The sequence below is a fragment of the Lates calcarifer genome, linkage group LG16_LG22 (genome assembly GCF_001640805.2).
Source record: "Lates calcarifer isolate ASB-BC8 linkage group LG16_LG22, TLL_Latcal_v3, whole genome shotgun sequence".
Classification (NCBI taxonomy): domain Eukaryota; kingdom Metazoa; phylum Chordata; class Actinopteri; family Centropomidae; genus Lates; species Lates calcarifer.
The window spans coordinates 13,272,073-13,289,546 of NC_066848.1; the positions used below are offsets into that span (position 1 = coordinate 13,272,073).

A 17,474-nucleotide genomic window follows, 5' to 3' on the forward strand; every position below is an offset into this window, starting at 1 on the left:
TTTCAGGTCATCTAACTGGGGAGGTATCAGGCAAAGAAGGTTGGGAACCACTGCTGAGGATTACTAGAAATCCTGCGCTCTTCTACCTGCAGTCCAGGTACCATAATCAATTGAGGACACACACCTAATAGTGAAGTCTGTTATCGACTGTTACTGGAAACAATAAGGGCTCCCTACGCCCACACACACTGCAAAGAGGAAGGAAATATAACTAACAGACATTTATGCAAACACACACAAAAAAAAACCATCTCCCTCATTGCTCAAATTACTGGTTTCAGAGGAAGGAACATGGATTGCTCAAATGTCATGAAGCATCATGGCATATGTGCTTCTTCCCTTACATGGTAATGTTATGTGACACAATCTAATAGTGATTTAAATAGTAGGTCACCCCTACAGTAATAATCCAGTTGTAATTTGGCTGCCTAACTACAATGAAATACCAACTTCCCTTCCTTAATTGGTGGCATTTCACATACAGTAATGTGGTGAACACAACACAAGATGTGGGACACTATCTGAATTGCAGGATGCTGTACATGAACTTCAGTTTACATTTATCAAATGATATCCATCATTAGAACAGGACAGAAACAGGACAAGGCAGAAAATCCACATGTTTATTAAAATGATGTAATGCTGAAAAAACAATGAGAAAAATCAAACAAAGAATAGCTTGCAGATAGCAAAGCAAACATTTTATAGATGGAGGTATGTGAATAACGAGTAGGCAGCTGAAAACTGGAGACAATCGCGGCTAGCTGCAGTTAGCCGCTTTTTGAAAAGCAGACTAAACATACACAAACATTATTGACAATTACTCACACTGGTGATTAGATCTGTCTGTCTATTAGAAAGAGGTGGACCATAAAATCTTGCACATACACTCCATTTTTTCCTGTTACATAATCAGTATTATTTACAAAAAAAAAAAGTCTGTTGTTGATTTGTTGAGATAGTGCATTTACTGTGAGGATGGACATTAACAAATCTGGGATGTTCGGAGATACAGTACTGTGCAAATGTTTTAGACAGTACAGTGCAAAAGTTTTCACTATAATGCAATACCATCACAGAAGCAGATTTCTGCAGCAGGACACTGACCCCTAAAATATAGCCAGGGTCATAAAGAACTATTTTCAGAGACAGAAACATGGAGCATTCTCAAGGAGGATTCTCTAAGCACCACAGTCATCTTTTCTTAAGTCCTTGTGAATTGTCCTTTCGTTACATTCTCTAGCAGCCAATGAAAACTGGCAAGGAGAGAACATCTTTTTGACTTTTCAACCACAGCCCTGATCTCAACATCATGTCAGTGAGTCTGGGATTTCATTAAGAAACAAAAGACAGTTAAACAGCCTAAATCCACAGGAAAACTGTGGCAAGTCCTCCAAGATGCTTGGAACAACCTACCTGACAAGTACCATTAAAATTTTTTTCTGTTAACTGCACTTTGTGTGAAGTTCACAGGACAAAACTATTCATGTCATCAATTTTGAAAGCATCCTCAGTTTACTTTTAATATCTAAAATGTCTGCATAGTACTGCACATTAACACAAAATACAATGTTATGTATGTATACATAACATATGTACAAGGCATTCAGTTCAAAACTGAATAAAAATACAACAGTAAGGCCGAAAGTCTAATAGACGTATAATGTTATATCACATCACAGCACTTCAATTTATCCTCTGAGCAAAATAGCCACTCATTTCATGAGAGAAAATAACTCAGAATTAATTAATTTCTCCCTTGTTCTCCTCCTCCATGTGGCAGATGATGGAGGTGAAGAAAGGAGCCAACAATCCTCTATATCAGGGATCTAATCAAATCTGCTGTCAAGGACTTGATCAAATTCATCTTGTGGCTACACTCATCCACATATTTCACTCAGCAAAAACTGTCACATTATAGTTAAAGATTCTCTAACAAATGCTTTCCAGGGACTTTAAGGTGCTACAAATCTAATAAGAAACTTAGCATCTGAATCACAGACAACACAGAAGTGCAAATGCGCAAGGACATTTAGAAGACACACTATTTCACAGCAAATACAGTATTTTGACCACTCAGGTCAGTAACTGATGACTACAGTAATCTTTGCATGCATGCAAGCAACAGGTGTGAATAGATATTACTGTAAGATGGACTGATTTTTTTATGGAAAATTCATGTTCCTCCGTCTCGATTGATTGATAATCAGAAAATGAAAAACATCTTTTTTCTAAAAACGGTTTTGTCATTCTGTAGTAAAAAAGTGATATCGAAGCATTTTCTGAAAAAAAAAAAGACTTGAAATTCTGTTTTTCATTCACAAGTTTCATTTTTCTTGATAAGGAACTCCCTATCTATTTTATATCAGTTTAGTTTATACCTAGGCTGTGTCCACAGAATCAAGTACAGAACAGCCTGCAAAGAATAAATGCCAGCGACAAGAGGTCTGCCTCCAGCATGCAGGGCAATATCCCAACTATTCAAACAAACTTAATAGTCTATCCATGCCCATTTAATTTCTCAAACTGAGAACCTCAACATGAAGTGGCTGTAAAATGGCTGCACATCTGCTGTTAATATACTGCATCCACTCATCAGTAAACAGCAGCCTAATGGGACAAAGCTTAGGTGCTAGCAGTTAAAACTACGGTCATCACAAACAAGGCATTTACCACCTTTTGATAACAAAGATACTTCTGAGAACAAAATGAAATGCAAAAACCGCTCTAATATCAGTTTTTAAAATTCTGTTACAAATATCAATGATTCAAAAAAAGCTGTTTTTTATTTTCCAAAATCAGCAGAGACTTAGGCACATGGATTATGAAACAGTATGTACATGTCATTTTTGTTGACTACTAGGTCAAGTCCCTTCGAGTCCTTGTGTCAGTTCTGAAGTAAGTTCTGAATGTTGAGTATGTACATGATGGAAGGTCAAAGCTCACTTACTGAGGTAAATCAGTGAGGCAAATCAGTCCACTTTACACATCACACTGTGACTCTGTCATTATTTAATAATAACTCACTTTGCTATAGTATGTTTATAGGCTTTTTCTTGTTTTTGTTGATCAATGATCAACTACATTTAAAAGTAACTTAATATATTTAAGGCATCTTTCCTTTTAGCCCACCAACAATTATTTACGAGGTCTCGCCTCTATAAATTAATTTCATCAATGGGATGAATTTCAAAGATGATTCAGTAAACACTGCTCACTTGTGTTGAGAACAAATGCACCACTCTTTGACTTTGTCTTTGCCATGATGATGGCACATAATATGAAAGTGCTCGGTCATTTTAAGACAGCATGACAGGCGGCTACACTGCTCGAGTTGGAACAGTTCTAATATAGTGCAACACATTCATTCTGGGCTTTTTTCCTCTCTTTCTCTTCATTTTGTTTGTTCATTTTGTTTGTTCTGACATGTGGGGAGAATAAAATAATTCAAGGGGTAGGGCAGTTGGCAGTGATCTAAAAATAAAAATATCAATGACCTTTGTTTTCATTGTCAAAAGCACCTTTGCAAAGAAAAAAAGAATAAATAAATAAACAAAACCGCCAGAATAAAATAAGCGCACATGTCTGTATCTGTGGATGTGAGGGACGTGAAATGTAGCGGGTAACCAGTGACGGACGTCTTTTAGTCTCTTTTAATCATACCGCTCTTTTGCAGCAGTAAATCCTGGACAATACATTCTGCACAAGTTGATGGAATGTTTTTTTTTTTTTAACAATGCAAGAGCAGGGAGAAGCTTAACAGTCAAGACGAGATGTAATGTCGTCATGTATGACAGTTTACTGATTTGCTGCAGCCGAAAACACTTTACTGCAGTCTGTTTTTTGGGGGATACTGCTTATAATTCCCTTAGAGATGATGGATTTTCTTAACAGTAGTTACCTCAACACCACAAGCTGGAACTTCTTCTAAGTTAAATGCACTTAAAGTCCCTTTGAGCACCTGGTATATAAATATACTGTAAATACATCATGCATCTAATTCCAGAGTATTATGAGCAAGATGTTCTCTCACCTAGTAGCAGTGCTAGGCATGCAAAGTTTGTTGGTGCAGCAGAAAGGACACAAAATATCAGAGATGAGGTAACTTACAGATGTACAGTGTTACTATGCTGTCTGGTGGTAATTGCTATGCCCTGTGTTATCTTGCGACTTGCAATTGTTCTGTGGGAATTTAACAACAAATGCTGCTTTTTTGAACTGCTTTGAAATATTAATGTAAATACCAATAAGTGCAGGAGGAAAGTTTTTGATTCACCTTTAACTTGGCATTGATAAGGAAACGACACAAACCAAACAAACAGATATTTGTAACAACAGCTCCCCTGCAGGTTCCAGTCTTAACAGCTTAAGACTCTTTTCTAACGATACATGATACAGGGGTTTGCCATGTTCAGAGGTTACCGCGGTAGCCCTCAGCTGGATCATCTGGCCCCATTTTAACCAAAACGTCACGTTTCTCGTAACCAGACGGGCCAAGACAGGGGTCAAGTATCTCATCTTCATCCAAGCCTTTGCCTCCCATGTACCCGCGTTCTTCATAACCTGATTCCCCTACCTCAATGTCATCATCTGCTTGTTCATCCTGCGGCGACACCCCGATGGGCATACGGAACTGATCCTCAGTGGAGGGAGTAACAGCCGGTGTGAATCCATTCTCCTCTGGGTATGGCAGGAGAGGTGTAGGAGAGGAGGGCTCCACTTTTTCCACAGTGATCTTCTCCTGAAGTGGTCCCGCGGTGTTCTGTATATTTTTGCTGAATGACTTTAAGACACAAAGAGGAATAGTTAGGTTAGATCAGTGCTGAAATTTCAGCACAATGAAATGGAATAATGCACATTTAAATGAGGCTCATCATATAAAATCTGATTTGGTGGAATGAACTTACACGTAAAGGACTTGGTAAAGCAGATGAGGGCCTGGTCTTCTTCTGGTACACCAAGAAGAGGACAAAAGCAACCACACACACACTCAACAAGCCGACCACGATGTAGATGATATGTTCTAGATAAAACAGATATAAAAGTGAAAATGTTTAAAGACAAATAGCCATTATATATAAACAGCTGTCTGACTTAAACTAAGTAGCAGGTGATTTGCTTTATTCTAATACAGCAAAAAAGCATGAAGACCTTCGTGAAACAACTGTCAGGTAGGCTTCAAATGCACTCCAGGGTAAAATGTGTCCAGCAGCAGATTTTCAAACATTCAGCCTGCACTCTTCTGCTTGTACGGTGAATAGCACAGCAGATTCCACAAACCACAATATCTCGTAACTGACAAAATATGACAGGCCACATGTATTAAATGAATAAATAAATACAATTTTACTCAACTGTTTTGCTCAGGTGAAATTGGCATGGCACAGTATAATTGTGAGGATTTAACTGCCATGTACTCCAGCTCTCCCGTAATGTTCAGACAGTGTTTCTCCAATGAACTGTGCACTGGAAGCTTTCCCTCACACACACTCTCCACACAGTGGCAATGATGGGGTGGCTCCTTCTGCACACACACAACAAACAGTGAGGCTCCAGAAAAACTAGCACACTAGTAAATTATGATGCTACATTAACAGAGGTATTTCCTGCTTCTATAAACAATGCTATTATTTGACTATGTAATAATTGTACATGGAAATGGACACAGAAAGTCTACAGCTACTTTCCTCTGCGATTATTGCATCATCGATGTCCTAACAAACTGTCGAAGATGTGAAGATGTGTGCAGTCTGACCTGGCCGTCGATCACAACTTTGCATTTGAATAGAGGCAGTTTGTTGTGCTGTGCGCCATGGCTTTTCCTCTGTCGTGGTTTTAGATTCTGACTGCTAGTCAACCTTTGGCCGTACCACAGTGCAGGGTGGATGAAGCGGAATAGGATCTTGTCATCTGGTTGAGTAGTGACATTGACTGGTGGGAGGTCCAAATAACCTGGAAGCCAGCGTAAACATTGCACGAACATTAATTGTCAGCTGAACCTTGATTTCATGTTGGATTCTAACTTTTACTTGATATGTTACAGCCTGAACCCAAATACAATATTAAATCATATGTTACACAATTATGTTTAGAGTCATTATTTCTCACTAAAGTGCACTGGGGGCATCCTCCATTATCTTTTTTGTCTCTTTTAAAATGTTATCTGTATTTGTCAGTATTATGAAATCAATGTTGTCTACATCCATAGTAAAATCAGGCGCATCTCCTGCGCCAAATGTTTCTGGTCCACTTTTTTAAATGGTGTGTCACTCGCAAAAATCAATATACAAGTAGAAAATGTATAAACATGGTGGCAGCTGATGCACGTTATTTAATGCCACAAATTCTAGTGTCGTTCGTAGTGATTTTACCAAAGGCTTTGCCTGCAAGTCATACAGTTTCCTTTACGATTTGAGACTACAACCCAATTGCAAAAAAGGACCAACAAATGGCTGATTTTTATTGATTAGTCCAATAACAATTACTGGATGGACTGCCATGAAATATTGTAGAGACATTTGTGGAGCCCAGAGGATGGATCTGGCAATTAGGTGAAATACAGCATCTCGACATTTTCAACAGTCTCCGACATCACTACTTACATTTCTGAGGCACAAGAGAGTTCATGAAATAGCTGAAACTGATTCCATCGGTAGGAATGGGCTCGGACTCCTCCTCACCCATCACAGCAGTTAGTTGGAGACTGTACTCATTTCTTGGATCAGAGAGAAATGATAAATTGGCTTGTAGGGCTGGTGAGTCCACCCAAAACTCAGTAGCATTACTGGAGAAAAAAATGGGACAAGACAAGTTATCTTAGCTTGGGCCTGAATACTACACATCAATAGCAAAAGGCCTGTGTTACATACTGGAGGTGTGAACTTTGAAAGATGCTAGTGTTAACCAGGCAGGATGGATCAAATGAAAAAATACTATTGGTTACATTATGCGAAATTCAGACCAACAGAAAGGACTGAAAGTATACAGTACACTATAATCATGTCTACAGTAGTTTTAGTCACAGTTATAGATTAAAACCTGCTGTACATACGCATAATCATATGTACAGCATAAATGCTATACAACACACTGTGAATAAACACAAACCAATAATAAACATTTTGTTATATATCTGTTATATATAATATATAATATATATATATATATATAAATGTTAATAACACCAAACTTTATTAAGCCATTAGAGAGGATATTTTTATCTTTAATTAAAAGATTATAAATATGAACAATTCAATTCACACTTCCACAGTGCGTACTTTCAATAACTGTGCACTGTACATGTAAAACCAAGGCCTGATCCAGGATTATGAAGGTGGATAAATGATTTAAACTACAGTGTGACAACACAACGTACAAAACTAGTAATGTGTACAAAGAGACACAAAAACCTGTTTACATACCCATCATATCGCAAGATATCAACTCTGAATCGAAGCCCTGGCCTGTGTTGGCTGTAACTCCACTCCAGAATGTTGTGCATGTTGTGGCAGTGAAAGGTCACATTGGACGGCACCTCGACTGTGGAAACAAGAGACACAGATGTCAGACTGCAGATATTTTCAGTCATTCAAAGTGGACAAAGAACTTCTTCGAACACCAAAGCAAAACCATGGAATTAATGTCAGGTCACCAAATTATTACATCGTAGGTCGACCTCCCCTTTTAACAACAGAACTCTTTTACCGCCGGCAGCAGAATACTGTCCAGAAATACAATGAATAAGCCTTTGAAAGAGGAGAAACTCATTCTCTGAACAGAAGAGCCTTTATGAATATTTAGGTAATTTAGAGACTCATCTCAACCCTCACACTGTCCTTCTTGTCAATGAGTTTGAGTCTGTAAAAGCGAGGGTGGCTGGGTATTCATTACCATAAACTTTCCACTAGAGGGCACTGCATGAAAACTGGTACATAATATACTCCTAGTCAGCCGCTTGCAGTGTTTTTCCACAGACACATTACCCGTAACACTGTGTTCAACAGCACACTGCATAATTTGGTTTTCAGTGAAGACAAATTGCAGGTATAAATCAATTTTAGCGGTGGGGTAATAATGGCTAGCACTCCAGCTTCAGGCCATGAAATGGACTCTAAATCCAGTTTACCAGAAAACTAAGTGAATGAAACTGCTCTTTGTCCTGGTTTGGCATTTCAAACTTCAATAAAGAAGATAATACAGGCTTCAATTATCGTTTCAGGTAAGTTACTGAACACACCCTCATATTTATGAGTCACCACTCACAAAAAAAAAGAAAGAACCCCCACATATTTCAGTTTCATTTCCTCTACCAACTAACATTTACGTGCATGCACATGATAACATACACCCACAGACAAACACAGAGGCTAAAGAATATATAGAGATGTGAGAAGAGTGAAAGAGAAATCACAGATAGCTGCATACTGTAAAGAAAAAAAAAAGTGATAACCGCAACGGTGAAAACTGGTTGCTGAGGCCTCTACCCACAAGGTAGCTTGAAACACACTCACACACTTAACCACACTACTTAACAGTTTTAACTTCCATTTTATCATCTAAACAGGCTGATAGATATTTTGGGAACTTGACCTAAAAGTGTGAAAAATTCTGTACATAGACCACAGCAAATATACCACACAACATATCTTCACAGTCTTATTAAAGCAGGTTTCACCTATTAAATCCTGTTTTATGTACACCAAAAAAAAAGATTTAAAATTGACAGTTTTTACATAGTTTTCATGCACTTAAAATCAAAACAAAGGGACTCCGTTCAATCAGATAGTTGCAAAAAATTCAACATGTCAACTTTTGGAATAAGATCAAACCCCCAACTGAGGAAAATTTACTAAACACTGGGCTTGTTGAAAAGTTTACATGAGTGAAGCAGGGTGTTAAGTGTCACCTTATGGAGGCAAAAAACAAAAAACAGTAGCAGTAGCAGACATGCTTGATAGATTTGTGCCTACAAAGCAAAACCATCATCCAGAAGCAGGAAGAGAAAGCAGATGCTATCAGACTTAAAAAGGAGGTCACTTGATGTGTGCAAAATGACTGAAAACCTTCCCTGAGAGCTGCTGCAAAACACTTTCAAAATCAGCTCATTTGCACAAACATGCATGTAGAGAGATGTTTATTTTGCATAGAAAGCAGCAAGACCCACAATGTGTTGTACAATAATCATGTGCAACAAAACAATTATGTACTTAAATGTTGGCATGCAAGTATCACAGGTTTACATTATCCCACATGTCACCACATATTCCGTTTATGTCTTCATATTAATACCTAATGGTGTTCCCTTGTTTTTATTCAATGGTTTCCTCTCTGGTTGAATTTATCATTGAAAACTGAACATTTGATATTTTTATTCGAAACTGTACTCTACTTTCATTTTTATATCTTTGACTGTAACAAACTGGAGATGAAACTCCAATACCATTAACAGTAAAGCTCCCTTGGTACTTTCGGTAAAACTGAGAATTCGTCTCAACCACAGCCACTGACAGTCACTTCAAAATGCTTTACAGAAGGAAGGAAAAGGAAGAAAACACAAGCGATGGACAGGTTACTAAAGACAAAGGCACAAACTGAACAAAGCACAAATATATTCGCATTCATCGAGAAACGGACAAAACGTCAAATACAGTAAATAACAAAAAACAAAACAAAACAACATATATCACCTATCCAACCACAAAGAGCAGAAAGCTACACAGCTCACATGGCTTTCCTGTCACTCATGTAAACTGTGGGAGCCAAAGACATCTGTTATATGTTTTCTCACAACAGTTTGCGTCAACACAGCAACAGACACAAATGGCTCTGTCCCATTTAATAATAATAATAATTAACATTACTGATCACTTCGGTACCCAATGCACAGCTCAATGTGATTCACTGCTTTAAAATAGAAAAGAAATTGCAACATACAAGTTACATCACTTAAGTACGCACACAAATAAAAAAAAAATGACGAAACTGAGAGAAGTGAAGAGAGAAAAAGACAGAAAAGAAACAAGGAGTCAGCCATAAGTCTGGGACAGTTAAAAGGTTTTAAGTTGACTTTTTGTGAGTAACTACAAGCCACCACAGTGGAATTTAACTGTATTTTTGGGTAAGGCCAGTATCAAGAGGATCAGGGTGATCTAGCTGGAATATAGGCAGTTAGTTAAATATTGTGGGGCCGGGATGTTTAATGCTTTGTGGACGAGGAAGAGGATATGTACTGAACTTTGTGCTGTATAGGAAGTCAGTGGGGTGATTTCGACACAGGGGGTAACATGTTGAGATTTTTTGGTGTGCGTCAGTAGCATTTAAAGGCTTGTAGGTACTTCAGTTTCCCCACTGAGAGCAAAACAATGCAATCAAGGTCAGACATTAGATGACGGCGTCAAGCTGTTGCCATATTATGTTCTCAATGAGTTATTTAAAACATAGTTTAAAATGCCAAACACCATTTTCTAAAGCCCAGGTAGAAACATGCAGACAATTTGCTGATTAACAGAAATATAATCAGCGGCTATTTTAGCAGTCAGTTAATCCTTTCAGTCATTTTTCAAGCAAAGATTGTGAAAACACTTCCACACATTCTCAGGTTCCAGCTCCACAAATGGCAGGATTTTATCTAACAGAGAGTTGAATATCTTTGGGTTTTGGGCTTTTGGTAAGACAAAACAAGAAATGTGAAGACATCAACATGTTGTGATTTGCATTTGCATTTCATCACATTTTTTCTTACATCTCATAGACAGCACAATTTGTGAAGAAAATATTCAGGAGATAATGAAAATAACTTTGCAGCTCTGGTTGACATATCTAGATTTCTTGTTCTGTCTGACCCACAGTCCTAAACCCAATAATATTCTAATTAAACTGCTTTTTAGTTGGACTCTGGTCATTTAAATTTTTGAAATTGACATTTTTACTTGAAGAATTGCTCAGAAAATTATTCAATTACAGTAAGCAACCAAAGAACAATAACCAACCATGGCCATTAAATTTCTTATAAAATGTCTAGCTGGTAAACTGTTCAATAGCTGTTTATTCATTGTTCTCGATCTCATGATCTCCACAACTAGCAGCGCAGAGAGCTATTAAGTTAAAATGGCAAATCTACTCAAAGGCTAAATGAAAGCAAAGTTTTGTAGGAAAGCCCCAGTACTGCCACAAGTTGCACTAGCCTATCGTATATGACTCATCATAATTATGTACAAGGCATCGGGGGATTACTAAACATTTAAATATCTCAGTACTGTAGTCTCCAGTTTCATCTGCCAACACTACACAACACAATAAGATATTGTTCCATTTTTATGGCAAAGTGTCTACGCTCTTCATTGTATAAAACAAATCTAGAGCTTGTGAAAGCCAAGGCAGAAAGATCAAACCCACACAGCATGTGATCATACACTGTGCCAGAGGTCAACAGATGTGCCCACAAGACCCCCTGTCTAACCGATGTACAGGTTACAGTATACACACCTCCGCCACAATACACAGAATCATATCTTTGTGTTGACATTAAAAAGGAAAATAGACAATGACTGGCTATACGGGCCACAGCAACTCGTGGATTTATAATGTACCGGTTTCCTTTGACGTATCTGGCACTTGACTTTTTGGGGATCATCTTGTCAAATTTGAAAGTCCCAGTCCACAAAACTGAAAAAAAACCCATAATGATTAATGTTGGACTGCTATTTTTTATTTCATGGGCTATTTCAGATTTTCTCTTGACTAACCTGCTGTCTGCACACATCCATCTGATATCATGTCAATGTGAAGATTGCAGATGAATTAGCAGCTTCACTGAAGCTCACCCCGCTGTATCTCTTTTTAGTTGCTTTTTTGTCATACTGAGTCTCTGTGGTAGTTTAGTATCTCTTTTGGGTTATTTGGCCATTTTGTGTTTCTTTTTTAATTTAATTTTTTAAATTTTACATCTGTTTGCATTCCTCTCATTTGTATTTGTATCTTGTGTGTCTCTCTGAAGTCATTTAGTATTGCTTTTTGGTCATTTTGTGTTTCTTAGTTCATTTGGAGTCTTTCTTTGTTCTGGGTCTCTTTATAGTCATTATAGTTATTTGATTGACTTAACCATGAGAAATATCATCAAGCACTTCACACAAAGGCTCTGGTCCAGCGGGCCCCTGAACAACTTGGGTCCCTGGCCCAGAAGGCCCGTTCAATGATCCATCCATAGCCTTTGCACTTAAATAGGAACTAGACATGAATCAAAACAAGAGGTGGATGTGCAGAGCAAAACAGAAGCAGAAAGAGCACATCTTGCTGACAATAGTGACTTCACATACACCCTAGAGACGACTGCCGATGTCGCAGTATTATTTGAACCTAAAAACACACCTGCACACACACAAAGAAGCCACATCTTTTGTTGATAAGTTACAGGAAAACACCCATTCCCTCCCTCCTCTGATAGCAGCAGGCAGGTCGCTAACTGTTAGCTAGCAGGGATTCACCATGTTTTCCTGTGAACATGAGGAGGCCAGCGACCCCTCTTTATGTTCCTTTAACATACGCTTGGTTTGACCCAGATACAGACTACTCACATCAGCTTGGGACGTCAGGATTGTGTCAGCGTCAGATGAAACCAACACCAGTTTACAACAGGCAAAAGAAAATTCTTTTTCTTTGGCAGCTTCTCAATCTGGAGGAACTGGGAAATAATAGGCAGTGTTTCCACAGGTCACTCTCCAGTAGGCTCCAAAAGCAACAGTTCATTGTCTGTCTCTGGAATAAGAAGTGAAGACACTGATAGAGTTAAGCTAAGCTGGACCAGTAGCAGTTGTCATAAAACACCCAAGGTCATAAAGATATGATGGACCAAGGAGAGTCACAGCACTGGTGCCCCTCAGCTCCGGGACAGAGGGTCTTCCCTTAGAAAAGTATTGCATGAAATACACAGGGTGACTTTGGTGAATGCGATTTGATACCATGACATACATGCTTATTTGGATGTGAGGTAAGTTTTGTATGAGTTCTGCATGACTTTCACTGCTCCCTGTGAGGACGATAACTGCACAGTATTAACTTGTCTTGCTCATCTAGTTTCTCTTCAATAATCAACATCTACATCTCCTGAAACCTCTTCCATCTCAAGTTAACCAGCTCTCAAGATTTCCTTCACCCTGAGAGTATTTCAATTCCGCTCACAAATTTCACTTCATGTCTGAGGAAGCTACACATGACTACTGCTTAAGTAAACAGTAAAAAGTACACAGGCTGTGAAGAGGAAGACTGTAATGGTTACCTCACCTCAGGCTGAACTGCAGCACTTAACAATTATTTTCATTATTTATTAACAAGACAGAAAACACACACTAGAATAAAGGAAAGCTGAGATTGATTTGCTTGAAATTTGACTTAATCAGTTATCAAAACATCAGTTTTTCAGCATCAACATGCAGATTAGAGAGATGGCAAAGGGATCCTTCAAGGTGATCAGGGATGGGTTTGTGCTCTCACCATGCAGGTACCAAGTCGATGTGACCAGTGTCTCGATGCATCTGTAATGCAGTCTGGATGGCTTTTAAGGTTGAGCTTAGTGCTGAATACAATGCATCATCAGAGGCTACACGCATTATTTTTAGCTCTACCAACTCCCACAACACTGCAGAGGATCGATACACATTCTCTTGATGCCTCTTTAAATGATGATTGATTATGTTCCAAAAGCAGACACTCCCTTATCACCATCGTCCACAATGGCTATAATCACAAGCATTATTCCACTGAGTGGGTCCAGCAAAGCTGACGTAAACTGATATTTGAAGCATTGTCTAGACATCCGCTTGGCTCCAGCACGATCTCAGTCACTGCAACACCCTAAGTTGTGAATCCTGTTTTCAAATTTTAATTGCTCTGGATCATTTGTCTCCTCCCTCCCTCTTAAGGCTGTTCTCTATATGAGTGTTTTACATCAAATAAAGCAAAATGCCACACATTCACAAACTCAAAGCTCCTCATTCTCAGAAATATCTACTGATACCTGCATATTGCAGGATATGTCATATTTCTTTTTTTGTACTTTTCCTTTGTACAACTGCAGGTGTTTCTGCATCGTGCAGGGTTTGTTTCCCACTCCTCTGGATACATAACGAATCTGCTAACATCCTCTTACTAAAAAAACTGGACAACTACTAAAGCAATACCTTACACAACCACAGTCTTGTGTAATACTGAAAACTACAAAGAGGAAACAAAGAAACCCCCCCCACCCATTAGCTTATTCAGCACAGGCAATACAAACAAGTGAAAATCAAACAACTAAGGCCATAAAAAGGCAATGATGACAAACATCAATCAAAGATATTACTAATAATTAATAATAAACAACAATGACTGATAGCAAATGAACTAAGGACTTGGCAATTACCTAACATGGTAAGATGCAGCAGATGATGTATGTTTAGCTTAGCACCTTAACCACAGGTAGATTATGAGGCAACAAGGCCCTGAGCACAGAGCCCCCCACACATTGTACCCTGAAGAAAGTAACTTTGCGGTTGCTCTGTGTCTTCACACTCATTTTGTGTCTTTTTGTAGTGGTTTTGTGCCCCTTCGTGATCATGTCTCTTTGTGGTCAACAAGTGTATATCTTTGTATATCTTTTTAGTGTTCTTGTATCTAATTTTAATTGCTTTATATCTCTTTTTAGTCATACTGAGTCTATGTGGTAGTTTGGTTTCTCTTTTTGGTAATTTTGTGTTTTCTTTTTGGTAATTTTGCATCTCTTTGGTCTTAAAGTATTCCCTTTTGGTCATTTGACATCTTTTTTGGTTATTTTGCATCTGTTTATGGTTGTTTTATATCTGTTTGTATTCCTCTCATTTGTCTTTATCTTGTGTATCTCTGAGAGACACACAAGATTGTATCTTGTGTGTCTCTCTGAACTCATTTAGTTTCACTTTTTGATCATTTTCAATCTCTTTGAGATTGATTTCAGTCTTTTGGAAGTCGTTTTGTGTTTCTTAGGTCATTTGGAGACTTTCTTTGTTCTGGGTCTCTTTATGGTCATTATAGTTATTTGACTGACTTTCCCATGAGAAATATCAAACACAAAGGCTCTGGTCCAGCGGGCCCCTGAACAACCTGGCCCAGAAGGCCCGTTCAACGATCAATCCATAGCCTCTGCACTTAAATAGGAACTAGACATGAATCAAAACAAGAGGTGCAAACAGAAGCAGAAAGAGCACATCTTGCTGGCCGTAGTGACTTCACATAAACCCTGGCTGCCGATGTCGCATTATTTTAACCTAAAAACACCCTGCACACACACAAAGAATCCGCATCCTGTGTTGATAAGTTACAGGAAAACACCCACTCACTCCCTCCTTTGATAGCAGCAGGCAGGTCGCTAACGGTTAGCTAGCAGGGATTCACCGTGTTTTCCCGTGAAGAGGAGGAGGCCAGCGACCCCTCCTTGTCTCACCTCTACATACAAAAGAGTATCCTAACATTCAGACTATGCTGCCATGTCGCAAACTGTTGGATATGTTTGGATTCAGCACACAATTAAGAGTGGGAGCTAGTGCACATAGAGAAACGTAGTTACTTACCCAGGGCCACTGCAGCTGGTAACCAGACGAGAAAGTGGAAAACGGGATAAAATCTCACCGAATCCATTGTCGATTTACAACCCGCGATTCGCTGCTGTTACACTTTAATAACGTATGGTGATATAAAACTAACAAATGAAACGTTTCATTGTGACGCTGCGGAGAAACAACAACACGCAGGGTTAAACTCAGCTCTCTCTCCAGGCGCTGCTGTATAAGTCGGTGTACTCCTCCACTGGACGCTCCTAAAAGGCGGATACAAACCGTGCAACGTGCCCCGGGTGCTGCCTTTCCCAAACCTCGTAAATCTAAGTAACGCATCAAAATACAAGTTTGCCGCTGTTACATTTGAGAAAAAGACGTGCCGTGGAGATAATTAAACATCACAACAAAGTTAGATACATTCCCAAATCATTCCCTCAAATGATAATAACATTTTTTGCTATTTATTTGACCAATTTAACACAACTCATTTCATTTTTAAAGTAAGCATGTAAGTAACTCTTTATCTATAGCCACTCCTTGTAAAACGTGCAAAGTGCAAATGAAAACATACAATGTTGAAAGCATATGAATACATAATAAATAAAGACATGCAAAAAAATTTACAACAATTGCAAAAACAAAGACAAACAAATCAGGGAAGGTACCATTAATAAAATGAACATCTTGAGATAATTTGGAATGAATAGTTTACTGACCTGAACCCCAGAGGAAGCCTGACTCATACCCTGGGGGCCAGGACAAGCAAAAGCTAAGTCACCATGTGTCACTGGTGCAACACTGTGTGTGTAACCCCACGTGATAGTAACTGTATACTGTGCACAGGGGCCTTGTAGTGAGGGGAATAAAGGAGCTATAGACACCCAGGGTACCTTTTTTCTGTGTACACACACGCACAAACTGTATATGTATATACTGCATTAAGTGCCCCTGTAAATTTCCAAAGCTTGCATCATGTTGCAACAGCCTGGGCGAGCACTTCTTAGAAACAAATTCACTTTAACTGTGCAAATAAAACAGTGTAATCGTATCCTGTAGTCCTTTATAATGAAATACATTTTTTTCTTTTTGTGTAAGTTGCCAGAGAAAGGTAACTCTATTCTCCTATGCCTTATAACCCTTGTTTAATGTTGTAAAACATCCCGGTTAAAGCCTCACATAGTAATTACAGTATGTAGAGAAATGATACTGAAATTCTGAATGTGCAGGCTTTTCTAAATGTACAACAAACACCTCACAACTAATTACACTGTTAAGTACTGCATGCATGTGTGTGTTTGTGGACTCAGATATTTAACAGGAATGGGAGTGGCTACATACTACTGACCACTGACCTTGCATATATTGGCTTGAGACTGTATTTTTTCCATCATATGGAAATGCACTGGTGCCATTTAAATGAACATCAGTCGTGAACTGAGACGTTGCTAAAGTGATGGAGCCAAAGTGATGGAGAAAGCTGAAGACACACATTACTAATACGAGACTGTCTTCCATAATTCCCTTTGGAAGGAGTATTTACATCCTTTTCTTAAATAAAAGTAGAATTTCCACAGTCTAAAAACAACCTTGCATTCAAAATGTTACACAAGAAATGTACAAAAGTATTATTAGCTAAATGTTCTTGAAGTAAAAACACTCATTATGCAGAATATCTCCCTTTCAGAGAGTTATATTATTAATAATACAGTGTTAATTAGCAATTTCTCAATATGTAGGCAATTGTGTGGACTTAACATACTGTAATAGCAAAATACTGCATTATAATTTACAGCTCTTCATATCTTTTGCATAAAATCTTATTCTGAAAATACAGTTACTATACCAACTAAAGCTTCCAAATAAATGCAGTGGAGTAAAATTTACAATATCCTCTCTGAAATGTAGCAA

The 17,474-nt window shown here is 38.4% G+C and overlaps 1 protein-coding gene across 1 annotated transcript; it reads right to left on the reverse strand.

Moving 5' to 3' along the window:
- Positions 1-582: 582 nt before the first annotated feature.
- ifngr1l (interferon gamma receptor 1-like) lies at positions 583-15,759 on the reverse strand. Its single transcript, NM_001361161.1, has 7 exons — positions 15,582-15,759; positions 7,422-7,539; positions 6,603-6,784; positions 5,756-5,952; positions 5,356-5,524; positions 4,908-5,023; positions 583-4,783 (listed from the first exon to the last, which is right to left on the reverse strand). Exons 1-7 carry the CDS (start codon positions 15,646-15,648, stop codon positions 4,412-4,414), a joined length of 1,221 nt encoding a protein of 406 aa, NP_001348090.1. The 5' UTR covers positions 15,649-15,759; the 3' UTR covers positions 583-4,411.
- Positions 15,760-17,474: the final 1,715 nt, after the last annotated feature.

Excerpts from the sequence above, each read along its gene's own strand:
- ifngr1l (NM_001361161.1), bottom strand. The coding sequence starts at position 15,648 with ATGGATTCGGTGAGATTTTATCCCGTTTTCCACTTTCTCGTCTGGTTA. Across the intron at positions 5,525-5,755 it reads AAGTTGTGATCGACGGCCAG|AAGGAGCCACCCCATCATTG; the intron begins GTCAGACTGCAC and ends GTGTGTGTGCAG. Across the intron at positions 4,784-4,907 it reads CTTTACCAAGTCCTTTACGT|TCATTCAGCAAAAATATACA; the intron begins GTAAGTTCATTC and ends TGTGTCTTAAAG.